This window comes from Aquarana catesbeiana, linkage group LG06, assembly GCF_042186555.1.
Source record: "Aquarana catesbeiana isolate 2022-GZ linkage group LG06, ASM4218655v1, whole genome shotgun sequence".
Taxonomy (NCBI): Eukaryota; Metazoa; Chordata; class Amphibia; order Anura; family Ranidae; genus Aquarana; species Aquarana catesbeiana.
Genome location: NC_133329.1, coordinates 333,682,837 through 333,703,611, shown reverse-complemented (window position 1 = coordinate 333,703,611; position 20,775 = coordinate 333,682,837). Strand labels below are relative to the sequence as shown.

The 20,775-nt window shown below is 45.0% G+C and overlaps 1 protein-coding gene across 4 annotated transcripts in view; it reads right to left on the bottom strand.

The window, feature by feature from the left end:
• ATF2 (activating transcription factor 2) overlaps positions 1 to 20,775 on the bottom strand; it is a 198,095-nt gene that overhangs the window by 136,440 nt on the left and 40,880 nt on the right. For 3 of the 4 annotated variants that reach the window (XM_073633852.1, XM_073633853.1, XM_073633854.1), the window contains exons 7-8: positions 15,482 to 15,538; positions 292 to 467 (exon numbers count right to left, since the gene is read on the bottom strand). In XM_073633852.1, coding sequence (XP_073489953.1) covers positions 292 to 467; positions 15,482 to 15,538 — 233 coding nt within the window. The remainder of the gene's footprint in view (positions 1 to 291; positions 468 to 15,481; positions 15,539 to 20,775) is intronic. The other variant, XM_073633856.1, reaches the window with a different exon arrangement.

Below are 20,775 nucleotides of genomic sequence, written 5' to 3'. Positions count from 1 at the left end.
ATTGATGCTTGTTTCTTAGGCACACAGGTCCACTTTTCCAAGGTATGCTGTTACAAAGTGGACTGTTGTGCCCTCGAAACATGAGTTGGTAATTGCTGACTGCAGTAAAACAGAAGTTTTAACCCTTCCTCTGGCAGATAGGTTCATTATGCTTCTGGGGAATCCTCTTATACCAGGATTCTCTTCTGTGGTAGCCCCCTCAGGCTGTTTCTCTGCCTTTTTGAAAGGCACATTTACATTCAAATTCCCTTTACTAACAATTAAGACAACGTGCTGTTGCAGATTACTTACACTATGGGCCGGTTAGAAGGTGGCGCTTGGGTAATTACGGAGCTGGATGTTGGGGAAGGTACCGCTGGTTGAATAATAACACTTGACTCTGAATTTGTAAGCAGCACATTTGGAACCTGAAGAGATGGAGGTCGAACGATGGTAGATGTGGGCTGTGCGGTTGGCAATGGCACTTCCTAGCAATAAAAATAAAAAAAAAACATTATGAACACAAACATTGCCCATGGTACAATAAGAGAAATCTCATTCATTCTCAGAATCACTATAATAAAGTAAACCGTAGCCTGAGCACAATAAGAGAAATCTCATTCATTCTCAGAATCACTATAATAAAGTAAACCGTAGCCTGAGCACACAATGAAAAAACACATAAGCAAAGGGTATTTTTAGGGAAAACTGTTAATAGGCAGATACAGAGATACAGGTTACTGAAACTATGGGCAAATTTTAGCTTCTTCTAAAAGCTAAGCTTGATCTCATCTTCCTACTGGTTAATAAAGGCATGTCTCAGGATGCGAGAATCATCCCAAAGGATTCTTCAAATGAATATATGTATAGCTTATAATAAATTATATTATTTCCTTATAATACAATTCCAATAGCAGGTCCCTGCAAAAAAATGGGCATTATGCAGTGCCTTGAAAAAATATTCATACCCCTTGAAAATGTTCACATTTTGTCATGTTACAACAAACACGGAAATGGATTTTATCGGGATTTTTATGTGATAGACCAACACAAAGTGGCACTTGTGAAGTTGAAGGAAAATGATAAATGGTTTTCAAAGTTATTTTACAAATAAATATCTGAAAAGTGTGGTGTGCATTTGTATTCAGCCCCCGAGTCAACACTTTGTAGAACCACCTTTCACTGCAAGTCTTTTTTGGGGATGTCTCTACCAACATTGCACATCTAGAGAGTGAACTTTTTGCCCATTCTTCTTTGCAATATAGCTCAAGCTCTGTCAGATTGGATGGAGAGGGTCTGTTAACAGCAATTTTCAAGTCTTGCCACAGATTCTCAATTGGATTTAGGTCTTGACTTTGACTGAGGCATTCTAACACATGAATGTGCTTTGAGCTAAACCATTCCATTGTAGCTCTGGCTGTATGTTTAGGGTCGTTGTCCTGCTGGAAGGTGAACCTTCACCCCATTCTCAAGTCTTTTGCAGACTATAACAGGTTTTCTTCTAAGATTGCCCTGTATTTGGCTCCATCCTCCTATCAACTCTGGCCAGCTTCCCTGCTGAAGAAAAGCATCCCCAAAACATGATGCTGCCACCACCATGTTTCACGGTGGGGATGGTGTGCTCAGGATGATGTGCAGTGTTAGTTTTCCACCAACATAGCATTTTACTGATAGGCCAAAAGACCAACGGTTACTTACCGATAACAGTGTTTCTATGAACCTTCCAGGGATGGCAACACATGAGAGATGATAGGCTCCTTCCTACAGGAAACACAATCAGCTCACAGCTGTTAAAAGGCCCCACCTTCCCCCTTGTCCCTCAGTTGTTGTAAAGTAATTCTCCAACCGATTCACGAGGGGTTTTTAGACACTTAGGCACTTATTACCTGTTGTATACACTCTTTCCTCCACCCATAACAGGGCGGGAAGTAGGCCTGCCGTCCTGGAAGGTTCATAGAAACCACATTATCTGTAAGTAACCGTCAGTATTCTCACCTCACCTTCCAGGACGGCAACACATGAGAGGATTATCAAGTAATCTGCAGGCCTACCTTTGGGTGGGACCACTGCCTGTAGCACCTTTCGTCCGAAGGCTAGGTCTTGCTGCGATAAGACCTCCACTCGGTAGTGCTTCAGGAATGTGTCTTGGCTGGATCAGGTGGATGCATTACGAATTTGTTCCCAGGAGGCTCCTGCTTTTTTGGCCCAAAAGGTTGACAGGGCTCTAGCTGAGTGTGCTTTCAACTTTGCTGGTGCAGGGATACCTGAGCTTTCGTACGCTACAGAAATGGCTTGCCTTATCCACCTAGAGACTGAGGGTTTTGAGGCCTGAAGTCCCTTCCTTGGTCCAGAGAAGAGGATTAGGGAGGTGATTGGATCTCCTAAAATCCTTAACCCTTTCTAGATAAGGGAGGAGGCATCTCCTTACATCTAAGCAATGGAATTTCTCCCCCCCCCCCTCATTTTTAAGGTTGTTACAAAAGGATGGTAGGTTTATTACCTGCGTCCTATGGAAGACCGATGACACCATGGCCAGATATAAAGGATCCGGTCTGAGGCTGATCCTGTCCAGCAGGATCAGCAAAAAAGGTTCTTTAATGGGAAGACCCTGTAGGTTTCCTACCCTTCTAGCTGTGGTAATTGCCAGCAGGAAGGCTCATTTTAAACTTAAGAACTTAGGAGGAACCTCTTCTATGGGTTCAAAGGGGTGTCTAGATAATGCCTCTAGAACCCTGGTTAGGTCCCAAAGCGGGAACCTCTCTGGCCACCAAAAACCTTTTAACTAAGGGTTCCTTTGATAACCTAGCATCAAGGAAAACAGAAAGCACGGCCACTTGTACCCAAAGAGTGTTGACTCCCACACCCTTCTCTACCCCATCCATAAAAAATTATAGGATTATGGGGATCGAGGTGGAAACAACCTGTTCTTGCTTACACCAAATACAAAAGGTTTTCCATACTTTAAAAAGTATATCTTTCTGGTTACAGGTTTCCTGCTCAAGAGGAGAGTGTTTATCACTCTGTCTGAGCAGCCTTTACCTTGGAGGATCTGGCGCTCACTAACCAGGCTGTTAGATGGAAAAACTCCAGTCTGGGGTGCAACACTGGACCCTGAGAGAGTAGGTCTGGAAGCCTCCAGGGAGGCACTACTGACAGGGCTTTCAAGGTTGCAAACCACACCCTCCTTGGCCACCATGGAGCAACCAGGAGGAAGCAGCTCGAGGACCAGCTGAGTCTTTGAATGACTTGAGGAATCAGTGCCAGAGGAGGGAAGGCGTAAGCCAACTGGAACTTCCTTTCCTGGGCTAGGGCATCCAGGCCCTCCGACTCTCTTTCCTGAGAGAGGGAGAAGAAATTCTTTACCCTCCTGTTCTTGAAACTGGCAAAGAGGTATATAAGGGGGCGTGGCTTGGTGCCGACAAGGAATGGCTGCCTGACTTCCCCGCTCTGTCCCATGGAGGTCCTGCTAACGGACTATCGGAGCCCTTCGTTACCGCAGACATGGGGAAACTGAAGGACAAAGCATCGAAGTCCTGTTCCCAATCCCGATCACTGAGAGGCGCGTATTCGCTTTCCGGACATAACATACCGTAAATATTCCGAGCTCGACCATGCGAGGCCCCGGCTTCAACTCCGGCCTACTCCGGAGCACGCTCCTCCAGCCTCAGCCCTGCCAGGAGAAGCTTTCAATGCACGGAGAGCCCCTCTGCCGCTCGCCCACTAAACATGAGCGATCTCAGATCAGTAGTAGAAGATATAAAAGAATCTTTTGCAGCTGCATTGACTCAGGAGAGATATTCAATCGATGCATATGCGGATTGACGACCTAGAAGTAACCACAACCCGCCATGACACCACCTTACAACAGCTACAGCACTCATCGCAGGCATACAACCAACAGCCGTCTCAGAGACTTACATAGGCACATGGAAGATTTGGATAATCGTGGATGCCGCCATAACCTACGGGTAAGGGGTGTTCCCGAATCCATAGAACAGAACCACCTAATGCAAGCCACAATCCAGACCTTCAAGGATTTGCTAGGTAGACCCCCTGAGACCCCCATCGAATGTGAGCGTCTACACAGAGCTCTCAAACCCAGAGGCAGGGACACAGATCCTCCCAGGGATGTGGTATGCTGCCTAGTAAATTTCAGATTAAAGGAGGACATCCTGAGAAGAGCTAGGGATTACCGCAGTTTGCTGTATCAGGGAGCAGAAATCAAGATTTTCCAAGATTTGTCCCCCATAACGCTACAAAACAGAAGGGACCTGCGCACGCTGCTCGATCTGCTACGCCATAAAGGGATCCAATACCGCTGGAAATTCCCCTTCTGCCTATCTGCATCAAATGCTGGACGCACTGCCAATCTGAAAGTCCCGGAAGATCTCAGGGGGTTCTGCAACACACTACAAATACCACTCATCGAGCTCCTGGACTGGTACAGAGCCTTCCGTACCCCCCATCTCCAGAGAACCAGCTCTGTGGAAGCTATAACGGTAAGAGATGATTTCCACATCAGAAGGCGCAGGTCATCCTTCCCAAGACCACTTCCTCAAAGGGATCAGCGGGATAGAGATCGACAAAGCCCAACAGCATCCCCTGCCCACAGGCGGGCCAGGCAAGTCTCAATGATTTCCCTTCAGACCCACGATGATGGCATAACTCATACTCAGAGCTGCCGTCTTTTCCAGGTGGCTCCCCATCCCAATCCCCTGCCCCATCTATCCAGGACAGGATAATAAGCTGACCGTCGCCTCAAACCTGAACTGAAACGGCCTATTTAGCACATGACTCGGACCTACCCCCCCCATGTACGGATGGACATTGTTGCCTCTCTACAATTGTAGAACTAACTGAGGATCTTATGCAATCTCCCTCCATATAAGCTCAACAACAAAATATCCCCTCAGGAGAAATGACCCTCTTCCACAGACCCCCACAGAATCCAAAGTACCGTGCCCCTAATACGCGAGATCAAGCTGAATCCAACACCAATGGAACATTAACTGAACAAATAACTGGCTACCATACGATCCAGCAATGTCCTTATCCAACCGTTAGCCGGCATTCAGACTGCGAATGACAGCATGGAACAGATCTCTACCATCCAAATTTAACTCTCCTCTGATGTTATCAACACCCCATGGGACCCCTTTCTCTCCTCCCCCCCCTCTCACCCCCCTCCCCCTCCATTCCCAACCCCCCCCCCACACGCCCAGGTACCCTCTTCAGACCAAAGGAGTTGTACCATTATGACGGAACGAGTGCTTGATACAAGTATAAGCAAGGTTCTTAACCAATGGTATTCCACTCTGTTCCTATTTGCATATGTTGTTTTCTCTTATCCTTATTTGTATTTCCTTTTCTTTATTTATTCAGGTACTTACAGCCCCCCCATTTTTTTTTTTTTACCTGCTGCATATGTCTGTGAAGGGGGGGGCCCGTCCCACATGGAAAATATCTCTCTCCTTGAACAACACACTATCACACGTTGTACCCACATTAGAGACCTCCATGTGGGACGAACCTCCTAATGGTGGATATGTACCATTGAGCTAATAACCCTAGGGCTAACACCGCTGAGTTATGTCCTAACCACTGTTTATTCTTAAGATGCCACTATGTACCTAACGCACTGATGATTATTACTTTACGCGACTAAAGGCCACTATTAGAAAACACAACCACCTGAGGTGAGGTTTTGTCTTATCCCTCCGAACTGTTCAAATCTTGACCAGTTCACAGACTTAGCTAGCTAGCCTTTATGAAAATGTTCCCCCTCACGCTCCTAATGCCCTCACAAATCCTCATGGCCAAATACGAGTTTATATATTGCAATAAGTCCGACTTATTAAGATATGTTTGTATATGGCACAGTTATGCAACTCTTCCTGTTCCAAACTGTTTGCTCTCAGGATGGTGACCTCTCCAAGTTTACCAGCACAGCGCAACATCCTCTCTGTACATAGCCTAAAGTTTGCTGTTTCTATTGTCTATAATGTTGACTGTTTATGATACCACGACATTGATCTGAGATCCCTCACTACCTCTGCCTAACCTCTCTCTCCTCTGCCATGAAAGCAGGCTCCCTCTCCACAATTTAAGTAGACCATTGATGACCTCCCATGGACTAGACATCCTATAAACCTACCTCCGGACACTTTCCACTCCTCCACACAACGGGATAGTGACTATCTTCGTTGACCCATACCGGGCGTCACAACCTCCAACAGTGTAAGGTAGCTGGACTACTTATACCTCCGGCAAGAACACCCTATTCCTCGCTAACAATCCCCACACGACTAACCTCCTTCCCTCTTTCTCCCAATCCCTTCCCCCTTTTCCTACCCTCTCCCCCCTTTTCTCTACCTGGGTCTCGCCTCCCCTGGTCTCCACTGTAGCATCCCTCACCGTAACGACTGAGGACTCAACAAGGGCGCACAATATCCCACAGATTCCACCTACCCACATCAGCCACATATGTAAAAGGCAGTTCCACCTTCTGCCTAATCCATCAACTCGATAACACCCAAATACCATGGCTTCCCTAAACTCTAGTCTGCAACACTCCACACTTGAAGTGGTTTCTCAAAATGTTAAAGGGCTAAACATCCCTGAGAAGCAAAGTCAAATCCTCAACATGATGAGTAAATTAAAGGCAGACGTGGTGTTTCTGCAAGGAACTCACTTCCGCACGAACAACATCCCTAACCTTGCAAGCTGTATGTACCCAACATCCTTCCATGCCACCAACTCACTAGCCAAAACGAAGCGAGTATCGATTTTGTTATCTAAAAATGTTCCATGGCAACTGACAGACTCCCCCGTAGACCCAGAGGGCCGCTATCTATTTTTAAAGGGCGTTATTCATAATCGGACGGTCACTCTAGCAAATATATACAGCCCCAACAATGCCCAGGTCAGTTTCTTCCGCTCTATCACAACCATCCTCGCAGGCTTCCAATCAGGGAGTACAATCCTTGGGGGCGATTTTAATGTGACACTACAACCCCTCCTAGACTCCTCCTCGGGGTCCACTACCCTGCCTTACAGAGCACTAAGACAAAATCAAGATACAAATGCAAGAACTCCTTCTACACGATACATGGCGTACCTTACACCCGAATGAGAAAGATTATTCCTTCTTCTCTGCACCCCATAATAGGTATTCTAGGTTAGATTACCTCTTTCTCTCCCAAAAAGATCTTCCCTTCCTAAAATCTGCTACCATTGAATCCCTACTTCTTTCAGATCACCACCCGATAACCCTCTCCCTAACATTCCCAGAAAGGAATTTGGTCACGAAGATCTGGCGACTAGATTCCTCACTCCTCACTTCAGAAAGTGATATCAACCACATCCGCACCAGCCTAGGTAACTACTTCCTGGAGAATGACAACCCCGAGACAGCACCTCTCACCCTTTGGGAGGCACACAAGTGTGTCATCTGAGGGGAATTTTTAACACTTAAGGTTAGACGGAAAAAAGCACAACAGAACACTGCTAGAACTAACCAACAAAATAAGGAGACTAGAACTAGTTCACAAGCAGTCACAAACACAAGACACATACCTGGAACTTACACAAACTAGGAAGCTACTCCTAAAAGTTCGACCGCAAAACCCGACGCAAATTTACGTTAAATCAAAAACTCTTTATGAACAGGGAAACAAGTGCGGGAGATTATTAGCCAGAGCTATCCAAACTAAGAGAGCTAACACCAACGTCCACACCATAAAAGATCCCTTAGGCAACTCAAGTTCTTCAGTGGACATAGCGTCTCAATTCGAACGCTTTTACAGAGAACTAAACAATCTACCCCACCAACCTGAAGCGCCTGTAGGCCAAAATCCTAGAAAAGCCCTTATCACAGACTTCCTTAAAAAGTACAGCCCCAAGCCCATACCCCAGGAAGATGCCCGCGAACTAGACAACCCCATATCCAAGGATGAACTCAAGAGAGCGATTAAACAACTAAAAACGGGCAAAAGTCCAGGCCCAGACGGCTTTTCGGCACCCTATTTCAAGACATTCGTAGATATACTTTCAGCCCCATTCCTTAAGGCATTTAACTCCCTTACCTCAACAACACTACCGTTCCATAGATTACTAGAAGCGCATATTACGGTCATACCGAAGGAGGGGAAGGACGCCACGTCAGTCGCCAGTTACAGACCAATTTCCCTACTCAATGTAGACATTAAATTATTTGCCAAAATTTTAGCAAACCGTCTCCTTCCCCTCCTACCCTCAATAATAAGGAAAGACCAAGTAGGATTTGTCCCTGGCAGAGAAGCCAGGGACAACACCATTAAGGCAATCAACTTACACCATTGGCTAACCACCCAAAAACAAGGAGGCTTCTTTCTATCACTGGATGCTGAGAGAGCGTTTGACAGGCTGGCTTGGGACTACCTGGGGGCTGTCTTGCGCCACTTAGGACTACAGAATCGAATGTTCAACTCGATTATGTCTTTATACACCACACCAACAGCAAAAGTCAGGGTCAACAGCCACCTGTCAGACGCCTTCTCTATCCGGAATGGATCAAGACAAGGATGCCCATTATCCCCTATCCTTTTCATTCTAACCCTAGAACCCCTACTACGTTGCCTACAATCGAACGAGAACATTAAGGGCATACCCATAGCAGGACACACTTACAAGTTAGCGGCTTTCGCCGACGACACCCTGTTATTCTTAAGTGACCCACTAACCTCGATTCCAAACCTGCTTAGAGATTTTGACTTATTCCGGCAAATATGTAACCTAAAGATCAACTTCTCAAAATCCCATGCTCTCAATATATCCCTCTCGAAAGACCTAGTCACCCAATGCCAAAACAATTTCCCCTTTGTATGGAAACAGGACGCCATCACGTACTTAGGAATCCAATTGACCACACACTTACCGGACCTTTATGCAAAAAACTTCATCCCATTGATTCGCACAATCTCAGATGACCTGCGCAGATGGGATAAACCCCATTTCTCATGGTTCGGTCGTGCGGCCATCCTGAAGATGAATATCCCCCCCGTATCCTATACCTGCTACAAACAATCCCCATCAAGCTCCCCGCAGCATTCTTTCAGACAATCAAACAGCATTCTCTGAAGTTTCTATGGAAACCTAAGCGCCCACGGATACGTTTTGCCCAACTCTCGAAACCCAAAACCAAAGGGGGTATTGGTCTCCCAGACCTTCGAAACTACTCCCAAGCTTGCCATCTGGGAAGAATCGTAGACTGGACAGTACACGAGGGGGTTAAAGATTGGGTGAGACTAGAAGACTTTTTCCCACCTGGCCATCAGAAACACCCCCTGGATTCTCCCTTGCCATATTCCTAGAACCCTAAAAGAGCATCCCCTTATAGAAGCCACCCTGAGTAGCTTCAGAGAGGTATGTAAGAAACCCCAACTCTCCTCTAACCCGGGGCCCCTTACACCTATTCGACTTAACCCGGCCTTCACTCCAGGGATGTCCAACCACTTCCTCACAGATATTTGGCCACACAAAGACATATTAGCCCAACACTTCTTTCAGGATGGTAAATTTCTAGACCGTACTTCACTCCCAACAAATAGATAGCGACCCCCTCCCTCTATGGAGTTACTTCCAGATTCGCCATTTTCTTAAAACAATGAACCGAAACCCATCTCTATCCCGAGATCTAACCCCATTTGAAAACCTATGCTTTCAAACTACACCGCAGCAACATATGATTGCGAACATCTACTCTATGCTTTATGCCTCGACTTCCCTTAAAGACAGCAAAGCATGCCTGGCTTGGGAAAGGGAGCTACAAATAGACTTAACAGAAGAGAACTGGGAACGCATTTTCATAATAGCGCACAAAGGCTCACTCAATGTCACGACACAAGAGAATAACTACAAAACCCTATCCCAATGGTACCGTACACCTGAATTACTAAATAAATTTAATCCAGACACATCAAACAAATGTTGGAGATGCTCAAATGAAGCAGGTACATTCTTACACATCTGGTGGTCCTGCCCACTTCTCCAGACTTTCTGGACACAGGTACATGACATCACCTCTCAAGTGACCACATACCCTCTGGATTATACTCCAGCTAGGCTTATTCTCCACCACTGTTCCATTTCAGTCCACTCATACAGGAAATCTCTGGGGGTACATCTGATCAATGCAGCTAAACTATGCATTTCAGCCCACTGGGGATCTCCCCTTACCCCAACTATATCTGAATGGCTTACCCGTGTGGGTAGGGTGGCTGAAATGGAGGAACTAATCCACATTGCACGAGACTTACCATCGAAATACTCCCGGACATGGGCCTGTTGCACCCACTTCTGTACCACAGAGAGATATACCTCCATCATGGGGTTAAACCGTCCCGAACCCTCTAACAGCTGACCGAGACACCCCAAGTAACTCTTCCTAGAAACATACTTAGTCAATATGACCCGCAGACTTTTCCACTCTCACCCTAATGCAGATCCCAAGGGGAAAACCCCTTCAGACAGGGATCTTCTCACGAAACCCTTCATACCCTTAACGCTCGGTGGAGACCGGGGAGGGGATACCTCAGGGCCTCCCTTTCCTTCCCCCTGTTTTCTTGTTCTTCACCCGAGTCCCCCTCCCCTTGATATCTTCCCCCTTCCTACGCCCCTACCCTACCCGCCTGGACGATGATAACCACTTATGTATCCCTATGACTACTCCAGCTCATGTGTTTGACTTTTCCAATTACTCCCCACACTAAAAAGACTGATGAGACTGCCCCCCCCCCCCCACAGATACACACACACACACACAGATACACCCCACTTTAAAAACCCAACACCTCCATACTTGCTCAGGAATAAACGAACAGATATATACCTAAATGCCTACTGCCACTTCTATAAATAGCCCCTTACCCCAGGAGCTATGATCAAAGTGGCTTTCCTGCTTTATAAAGTTATAGATCTCAGATGACGGGGAGGGCCTTGAGTTTGGGTGGTTTTTTTTTTGGTTTTTTTTCTTGTTTAGTTTTCTGATAAACATATCTGACTCGCTATGTTTCAGCGAGTAAAGTCATATCAAAAATGTTCATGTTGTCTAACCACCTTTTGTTTGTAAAAACTGTGTATCAACACTTTGTTCACAATAAAAACTTTTATGGAAAAAAAAAAAAGGAGTTATATTTCTGGGCAGCCAAATGTTTGGACAAATACCTGGAATACCTTGGGGTTCAGTTCCCAGTATCCCTGTCTGACAGTTTGGTGGCTGAGGAAGTCTGGTTCCTGACTGCCTGACCCCTATGTGGACTGCTGACAGTGAGTACCCTGTGCTCAGCCCAGCTCAAAATCTCTTTTGCTAGGTCCAAAAGGGCTTTGGATCTGGTTCCCCCCTGGTGGTTTAGGTAGGCTACAGCCGTGGCGTTGTCTGAGCAAATCTGGATTTCTTTGCATAAGACTGTGAGCAAATCTGGATTTCTTTGCATAAGACTGTGAGCAAATCTGGATTTCTTTGCATAAGACTCTGCCTTCGAAGGCCTTTAAGGCTTCGCCCACTGCTCTGAGCTCCCTGAGATTGGAAGAGGATCTGGCTACTCCCTTGTCCCAGGTGCCCTGTGCCTTGGCTTTTTCTAAGTGAGCTCCCCAACCCCAGGCACTTGCGTCCATGGTGAGCTTCAGTGGATCCCACTGACCCCACAGTCTGCCTTTTTCCAGATTGTCTGGGACTGACCACCACTCCAGGGAAGATCTTACCTGAGGGGTTATAACTAAAAACTTTCCTCTAGGGATTCATTCCTTTTGTCCCAAGAGGAAAGGTGGAAAAATTGAAGGTCTCTGGAATGCAGTTGCGCCCAAGCGACTGCTGGGATGCTAGCCAACATGAGTCCCAGGACCCTGAGAATATCTCTCCTGGAACACACAGGTGCGCCTATCAGACTTCAGACAGCTGCGACTCTCCACCATCTTCCCTGGGAGGAAGAGCTTTTGGGCCCGTGAATCTACCCGATAGCCTAGGTAGTTTTGGAACAGAGCCGGTTCCAGGGATGATTTTTTCACACTCACCAGCCAGCCCAACTTCTGCAGGACTAAAACTGCCCTTTGGGTATCTGCCTCTACCTGAGCAGCTGTTCCCTGGAGATGCAGATAGGCCACTGCTTCAGTTAGGATCTTCGTGAAGAGCCTTGGACTGGCTGCTAGCCCGAATGGAAGGACCCTGAATTGCAGAGTCCCTTTCTGGGTTACCACCACAAATCTCAGAAATGCCTGGATTGGGACATGCAAACAGGCATCCCTGACATCCAGAGTAGTCATAAAGACGTCTTTTAGCAGGTTTTTCCCACTGAGTAAATACTCTCCATGGAAAACCTCTAGTATTCTAGGAATTTGTTTAAGTTCCTGAGGTTTATGATAAGGCGGTACTTCCCTGATGGTTTGGGTACCACAAAAATATGGGAGTAAAAGCCTTGGTATAGCTGGCTTTTTGGTACTGGTACTACTACCTGCTGTTCCACCAGTTCCCGAATCCCTTCTAGTAGGGCTTTCTTTTTAAATGCATCCTTGGGAGGATGTGTTACCGTAATCATAAGCGGGGGCTTTGCTGAGAATTCTAGGCGGTAGCCTTCCTTGATCAGCTGAATAATGTATGGACTGTCTGAAATTTCCTCCCACTGGGGAATGAATTGAGACAGTCGGCTCCCCACCTTGATTCTGGCATCACTTGGAATCTTTGGTGTTTTGGGCTGGAAAAGGAAAGAGCAAATTGCCTTTTTGCCTACCTCTGCAGTACCTCCCCTTCCTGCTGGGTTGTTTCTTAGCTTTTTACGGATTTTGTCCCGAGGGGCCTAGAAAAAAAGTTTCTGTACCTTTCCCTTTTAGATTTGACAGGAAATCTCTTGCCTTTCTCGGAGGACTTGGACAAAACATTATCAAGGCCCGGCCCAAACAGTAAGGACCCTTCGAAGGGGAGACCACAAAGTTTAGCCTTTGAAGTGCGGTCCCCTTCCCAGGCTTTAATGCAAATGGCCCTCCTGGCCGAGTTAATAAGGTCACCTGTCTTGGCTGACACTTTTACTGCATCCACAGGTGCATCTGCTAGGAAGGCGACAGCCTTTCTTATTACTGCGAGGGAATCCAGAACTTCTTGAGACTCATTACCCTGTGAGAGGTGCTTATTAAGCCTCCCTATCCAGAAGTCTGCATTCCTGGCAACGTAGTTAGCTACTAATGCTGGGGCCATAGTGGAGGAAGTGGCCTCCCATGCCTTTTTCAAAAAGGATTCCAATTTGCAATCCATAGCATCTTGGATGTTCCCTCCCTGTATCCTCAAATGAGAGGTCAGACCTTTTTGTCACCTAGGAGCGGGTGGCATCCAATTTAGGGACCTCTAGGAATTTTTTACAGCAGACTTTTCTCTCCTTGCAGCTCACTGGGTCCAGGCAGAAGACAGGGAACCTTCAGTCTCCACAGCCACGCGGGTCCGGCGTCTACTCAATGCTTTATTTCCCCTTCCTGGGTTGTGCAGGGCATGCCCTGCCCCCTTCCTGCCCTGACCGGGAGTCCCAATTTCAGAGTGAGGCTTGGAGCGCACAAGTGTCCTCACCCTCGTGTCTTACTTCCTCTGGACTCTGGCAAAATGGCGCCCGCTGCACACAGGTGAGGATAGGAGGAGAACCGAGCTGCTGAGTGGTGTGCAACAGTGGGGGAACCTTAGAAATACCCAGACTGCCTGCACCACACCCTGGGGCAACCTGTGAGAACCTTGAAGCGGCAGGGTAGTGCAGCCCTCACCGGCATTCCTGAACCTGGCTCACAGGGGTACCATCCAACTTTTTAGTCTTCTGGTCAAAGAAAATAATAAATGTTTCGCTTTAGGAGAAATACAATCAATACTGAGGGACAAGGGGGAAGGTGGGGCCTTTTAACAGCTGTGAACTGATTGTGTTTCCTGTAGGGATGAGCTTATCATCTCTCATGTGTTGCCGTCCTGGAAGGTGAAAAGGTAAAATTCTGGTCTCATCTGACCAGAGCATCTTCTTCCACACATTTGCTGTGTCCCACACATGGCATCTCGCAAACTGCAAACGAGACTTTTTATGGCTTTCTTTCAACTATGGCTTTCTTCTTGCCACTCTTCCATCGAGGGCAGATTTGTGGAGTGCTCTCCTTGCCCAGCCTGTCAGTTTAGGTGGACAGCCATATCTTGGTAGGTTTGCAGTTGTGCCATACTCTTTCCATTTTCAGATGATGGATTGAACACTGCTCTGTGAGATGTTCAAAGCTTGGGATATTTTTTTTTATAACCGAACCCTGCTTTAAACTTCTGACCTGTCTGGTGTGTTCCTTGACCTTCATGATGCTGTTTGTTCACCAATGTTCAAACCTCTGAAGGCTTCACAGAACAGCTGTATTTACACTGAGATTAAATTACACACAGGTGGACTCTATTTACTAATTAGGTGACTTCTGAAGGCAATTTGTTCCACTAGATTTTAGTTAGGGGTATCAGAATAAAGAGGGCTGAATACAAATACACGCAACAATTTTCAGATATTTATTTGTAAAACATTTTGAAACCCATCTATCATTTGCCTTCCACTACACAATTATGTGTCACTTTGTGTTGGTCTATCACATAAAATCCAAATAAAATACATTTACGTTTTTGGTTGTAACATGACAAAATGTGGAAAATTTCAAGGTGTATGAATACTTTTTTCAAGGCATTGTACTCTGGCAGCCCATGTTCCCTACTTTCCCTTTGTGCAAGCTCTGCAGCTTCTTCCATACTCTTCAGCATTGCACATTTCCACAGATGCCTGTGTCCTCCACCACAAGGCGCAGTTCTTTCCACAGACCCCTATGTCAATGCAGGACCGAGCAGTCACATAAGGGTCAAAAGAAGAAATCTCAGCAATTAGCACTGAGGAAGTACTTAAAGTGACAACAAATTCTGTTTAAAAAAAAAAAAAAAATCTATTCGGATATGTATTCTCAACTCCAAAAAGTAAAAAAGTAACTTCTATTGCTCTCTGCCTCTTCCAAATCCTCCTTTTTTTTTTGCTTCTGTGATCCAACTTCCTGTCATTCTCCATGGTCCCAGTGCATTTAGGGATGTAGATAGGTTTGGGAGCTCACATGGACGTTTACATAGATTACATGGCCATTAATCGGTGGATATGTATGATTTATTTTAAGAAAATAAAAATACTGTTTAGTACTGTTTATTTTATCACCTTAATGAAGAGTCTAAAGCAGCAGAGGGAAAGTAGGAAACACAGGCTGATGATTATTATTATTATTATACCTATTTTATCCTATCTATTCATGTTAAATGCTAAATCAACCGAGCGTGTATTTCAATTGAGATCGCTCTATCCATCACATCAGCATCGGGGGACGATGATCCTAACCACAAATACACATATGTAACCTATGCTGAACTACATTTACCAGCCCTAAAAAGTGAAAAATACATTGAATTTCTCAATTTAAAAAGCTGCATTATCCTCAGGATTACCTTAGGATGAGGGTCTTCTGTTTTTGATATTCCATTTCCATGGTCCCTCTTAGTATCCTTAAATAAGGAATAAACCTCTTATTTTTTGCATTTGTGATGTATTACATGCAATTCCCTTCTGTTTTATAGTGGTCCTCTTCTAACTGTCCTAGATATACTAATGCCACAGGTACCCCTATTCATAGGCTGTGGTGATGCCCCAAACTTTACCATTACTGGTCATCCAATTTCAATATACTTAACAGTATTTGCACTACGTGGATACAGTTAGAACCAAAGTTAGCTATATTGGGTATTATTCGGAAGGACACACTTCCTGCGGAGGTCAGTTTGCACTAGACTAGGGCTTTGTTTTTAGCCCATAAATGAATACTTCAGAAATGGCCATCGCCCACGCCCCCTACCGTCTCTCAGTGGTGGGGTGCAGTTCATTTTAAGCTACATAGGGAAGAACTGACCTAGAAAAATAGGGGTTGTCCTAAGACATGTTCAAGTATCATAAGACATGTTCACCATGAATCAACCCACACCTCCCCACTTGTAGATGTCGATTTAAAGTAATAGGAAGTCGTTCTGCCTGTACTATTAGATATGTGGAACTTTTATTAGTACTGGTGCCTATATATTGATATTCAGCGCCCCAAGTGTGCATCAGTTCCTTAGTGGTGGGTCTCAGAATCTATCTCGCTTTGATGTGTTTATCTGCTTTAAAGGGGTTGTAAAGGTAAATTTTTTTTTTTTTTTTAAATAACAAACATGTTATACTTACCTTCACTGTGCAGCTCCTTCTGCAGAGAGTAGCCCCGAACCTGGTCTTCTGGGGTCCCTCGGCGGCTGTTTCAGCTCCTCCCCGCAAGCATTAACCACCTTAATGCGAGCTCCCTCGCATGGTGGTTAGTGCTTGCGGGCGCGCTCCCGTGATACAGCCGGCGGCTATAGCCGCTCACTGTATCACTCGGCCCCGCCCCCCAGCGCGCCGCATCATTGGATGTGATTGACAGCAGCGCGAGCCAATGGCTGCGCTGCTTCCAATCCATCCACTGTAGCCAATCAGCGGCCAGGGTGAGCGGAGGAATAGCTGTCGGGAACGAGAAGCTGACTTTCGAGGCGTCAGGTAAGTAAAACGGGGGGGCTGGGGGTGGCGGTATTGTCAGAAGTTTTTTCACCTTAATGCATAGAATGCATTAAGGTGAAAAAATTTTTACCTTTACAACCCCTTTAACACTTTGTACTACTCTAGATAGCACAATGTCCTCTCTTACACACTGGATGTATAACCTTTGTTTTTTAACTTGTTTGTTTCTCTTGACTCTTATTTAGTTTTGATTTTGTGAAACATGGTGCTTTGTTTGTGTGTAAAAAAATTTCAATAAAGAATACCTGATTAACCACTCGACCACTGGGCACTTAAACCCCCTTCCTAACCAGACCAATTTTCAGCTTTCGATTCTCTCACACTTTGAATGACAATTACTCAGTTATGCAACACTGTACCCATATGAAATTTTTGTCCTTTTTTTCACACAAACAGAGCTTTCTTTTGGTGTTATTTAATCACCGCTGGGTTTTTTATTTTTTTGAGCTATAAATCCAAAAAGACTGAAAATTCGATAAAAAAAAAATACATCTTTGTTTTGGCAAGTATTGGCAAGTATTGGCAGAGTATTGGTGAGTATTGGCGAGTATTGGCGAGTATTGGTAGAGTATTGGTAGAGTATTGGCAGAGTTTTGCAGAGTATTGCAGAGTATTGGCAGAGTATTGCACAGTGTTGCAGAGTATTGCAGATTGACACTGAGCAGCGCTGTGGGCACTAAACATCCAGCTCACAGCGCTGCTGCAATCTCTCCCCCTCTCCCCCCGCACTGTACCCATCGGTAGGGAGGAACCGGCATCATGACGTGACGCCGGTTTGTTTCCAAGTGATCGCTCCGTCATTTGGCGGAACGATCACGTGGTAAACAGCCGCGATCAGCGGCTATTTACCGTGATCCGTGATGCACCGGGTGATGCACCTCCCTGGCGGTCTGATTAGGTCAGTATTTTTGAATGGAAATTTGTTGTTTTATATTGTAGGCCTGTAATTCTTAGAAATAACTCACTTAAATTTGTCCAAACAAGAGTCTAGTAGACATCTGGGCATGATAAAGTTTGAAACACGATAATATAATAAAGAATTATAAAAAATAATAATATAATAATACATTTTATTCAATAATGTAATTAAAACAAAAACACTGAAATTCGTCCAAACAAGGGTGCAATATTACTATTCACTGTAATATTAGATCTTGCATATTGATTTAGTAAACATCCCGGGTATGAAAAATTTTAAAACATGGGACTACACAAAGTTTGACGTCACAATTCAGGACAATAGAACCTGGTTTCCTTTCTGATTTTCTTTCCACTGTCATCTCGCTTCAAGCAACAAACCACGCACATCCTTGTAGGTGCTGACTTTGTCAATTGGAGGGATGTAGTCCATGAAGTAACGACCAGTCAGGCGTTCCGGGTTGAAAACGCCAACAACACAATGTCCAGCTCTAGTCACAGCCATTGATGGTGTTTGGTGATTCACAAAGATACGTTCGGCAACTTTCCAAATGAAGTCAGAATGAATCACAGGCTTGTCACTTTTTTTTAGCAGAATGTAGGCATTCCACAAGCATTGCTCAACAAGATGCCTGAAGATCTTCTTGTAGTACTTCTTTTGCCATTTACTCATTGCTGGGTAGAATGTCATTGCTTGGTCGGCTCTGTCGATACCTCCCATGGTATTATTGTAGTCTATCGCTACTTGTGGCTTCATGATTTCTTTCCCACCTTTCGTGTGTACCATAACAGTGGAGGTACTATGAACAGGGCTCATTAGGCACACATCTTTCTTGTCACGCCATCGCAGTGCCATCAATTTGCCTTTCTTCCAGGCATCCATTTCTCCAGTCTTCAGCTTCTTATTGCCAAACATTGGCGGCATGTCGCGCTGGTTAGCCCTAACGGTTCCATAGGCCTCTGTTTTGTTTTGCAGAAGAAACTCAAAGTTCAGGAGGCGTATAAAAGTTGTCGGTTGTTACGCAATAGCCCTGATTTAGCAATGGCTTAAATGAGCTAAATAAATATTAGGTGGTTATAGTTATGGATTCCCTCTATTTATACCATATATGTATTAACTTGTCTATTCCTATAGTTAGCTAGACCATCACAGGTCTGGTATAGTTACTGGTGATAGTACAATAACAAGGTTAGCTATTGAAAATAAAAACACACTACTTATATAAACCAGGGTCTTATTTATCTCCCAAGAAAATAGGAACACTAACAAAAACACTCAATGATACATTATGTAAGGTCGTTCTTGATATATTGTCTCGTCAGCTGGGCTCAAAATGGCAAGAGTGCCATGAGTCAAAAGAGAGACACTCCATTCAATGAGCACTTTTAAACTGCATTCGGACCCCACCTATACAACAACCATCTAGCCTTCCATCCAATGGGAAATAGATAAGAGGCAGTCCTTCTAATATCTGTCCATCCTCCAGGAAGCATGCTGTAGTGTTCCTAGAGGCAGCGTTTGTCCATCAAACATTGCCATCCGGCCCTGATCAAATCCTCAATGACAGCTGTTCTTTGAACTCAGCCCATCAGTCATCTTGGCAGCAGTGGCCTTCTTTGAAGCTTTGTTTGCAGACATGTTAATCAAACACTTCAATCTTTATTACACCAGGTAGTCTGGAGCCAAGCTCTACTCCTCTGCCAGGGGGCATGAATCAACATTCTGCTGGGTCAACTTGCAACTTCAAACTTAGGTCACCTGGCTGTATCAACTAGGAATTAAAACTCCAGAAATATGATATTAAACCATGTTGCCTTCCAACAATGAGTGAAAGAACGGAAGATGTTGCCATTCCATAGTTGCTGTATTTTGGATTGAATTTTGTTCCTTTTCCAGTGTACATGACTGAATTCCAAACGGAGCCATGTGATGATTCGTATAGCATGCAGGATTTTAAGCCAAATCATGCTCTCTTTTATGCAATGTATTGTACCAAGTTGAGCCTTCCCTTGTAGGCCATTAGACTTTCATCTATGCTGATATCTCTGGTACATAGCTCCGTTGGAAATTCTTTAGAATCATTTGAGATACTTCCCAAATTTTCTTTAGTTTTGGTGCAAGATGTGTAGTTTTATCAAATTCTTCGTTGTTTTTGTAGGGTATATATATTTTATGATCAGGGAAAATCTGTACTCTGACATGACTGTGCAAAAGAATGGAGTGGCAAGTAATTTATTAGTTGCCCAATACCACTTCCCCACCACTCGCTGAAGTATTATTAAGCCCAGAAATTTCCAAATGTAATCTTTGGTCACTGGTTCCCACTTTCTGCTTCTTGGAAACTTCCGATGCATAGTAGCGAATTGTTGCTCTTTGAACCGGTTTGTCTCAGTATTTATATTTTCAATAACCTCGTCGGTCAGAAATAATTGTAAGTATTGCCAAGGGGTTGTCGTGTTCAACATCTACTTTCTATCAGAAACCATGAATCAGACTGAGACAGAAGTACAGTTAAATCTCACTTGTTAAATAATAATAAAAAAAAGGTAAACAGAGTAAACGTAGTCAAAACATAGCCAGAGTCCAGGAACCGGAACGAGTAGTCAGACAAGCCAAAATGACAGGGATCCAGAGATGAGCTTAGTAGAACAGCAAGCAGGATCTGGAGCCAGAAGGAATGTCAGCCAAGCAAGTCTTTAACAGGAACACAGGAGAGCGTCTCTAGAGATGTGACCAAGGCGAAGACAGAGATCATCTGGGCTGGACAGCTTAAGTAGGCAGGACTGACGAGCAGGATATCATCAACAGGTGAGTCACTGTGGAGGGATAGGAGCTGGCAATTAGCCGACAGCTGAGAGGCCAGCTCAGAGAAGGAAGGGCTGAGCCCAGCCCTGACACTTTCATACCAGATGCTCTCTAGTAAATGGGAATCTTGGGAGTGCTGCCTGATCCGTACCACAGTCAATAGAGCACCAATTTCGCACATTACTGAGCTCAGTTGCAGAATTGTCGCTGTCGTCACCTTTAGTGTCTGATGACGAATTTCCCCACGAATCACTATTGCTCAATTCTGAAAGTGATTCTAATTCACTATCGCTGTTTTCTAGCTGTCTAAAACCGCTTTTGTCCTAAAGGGACGGTTTTTGGATGCCATGGACGTTCTCAAGTTTCCAGGCAGAAAGAATGGTAAAAGTGCAGGCAGGGCACTGGACAATGCACTAGGGAAAAAACTGAGGTGAA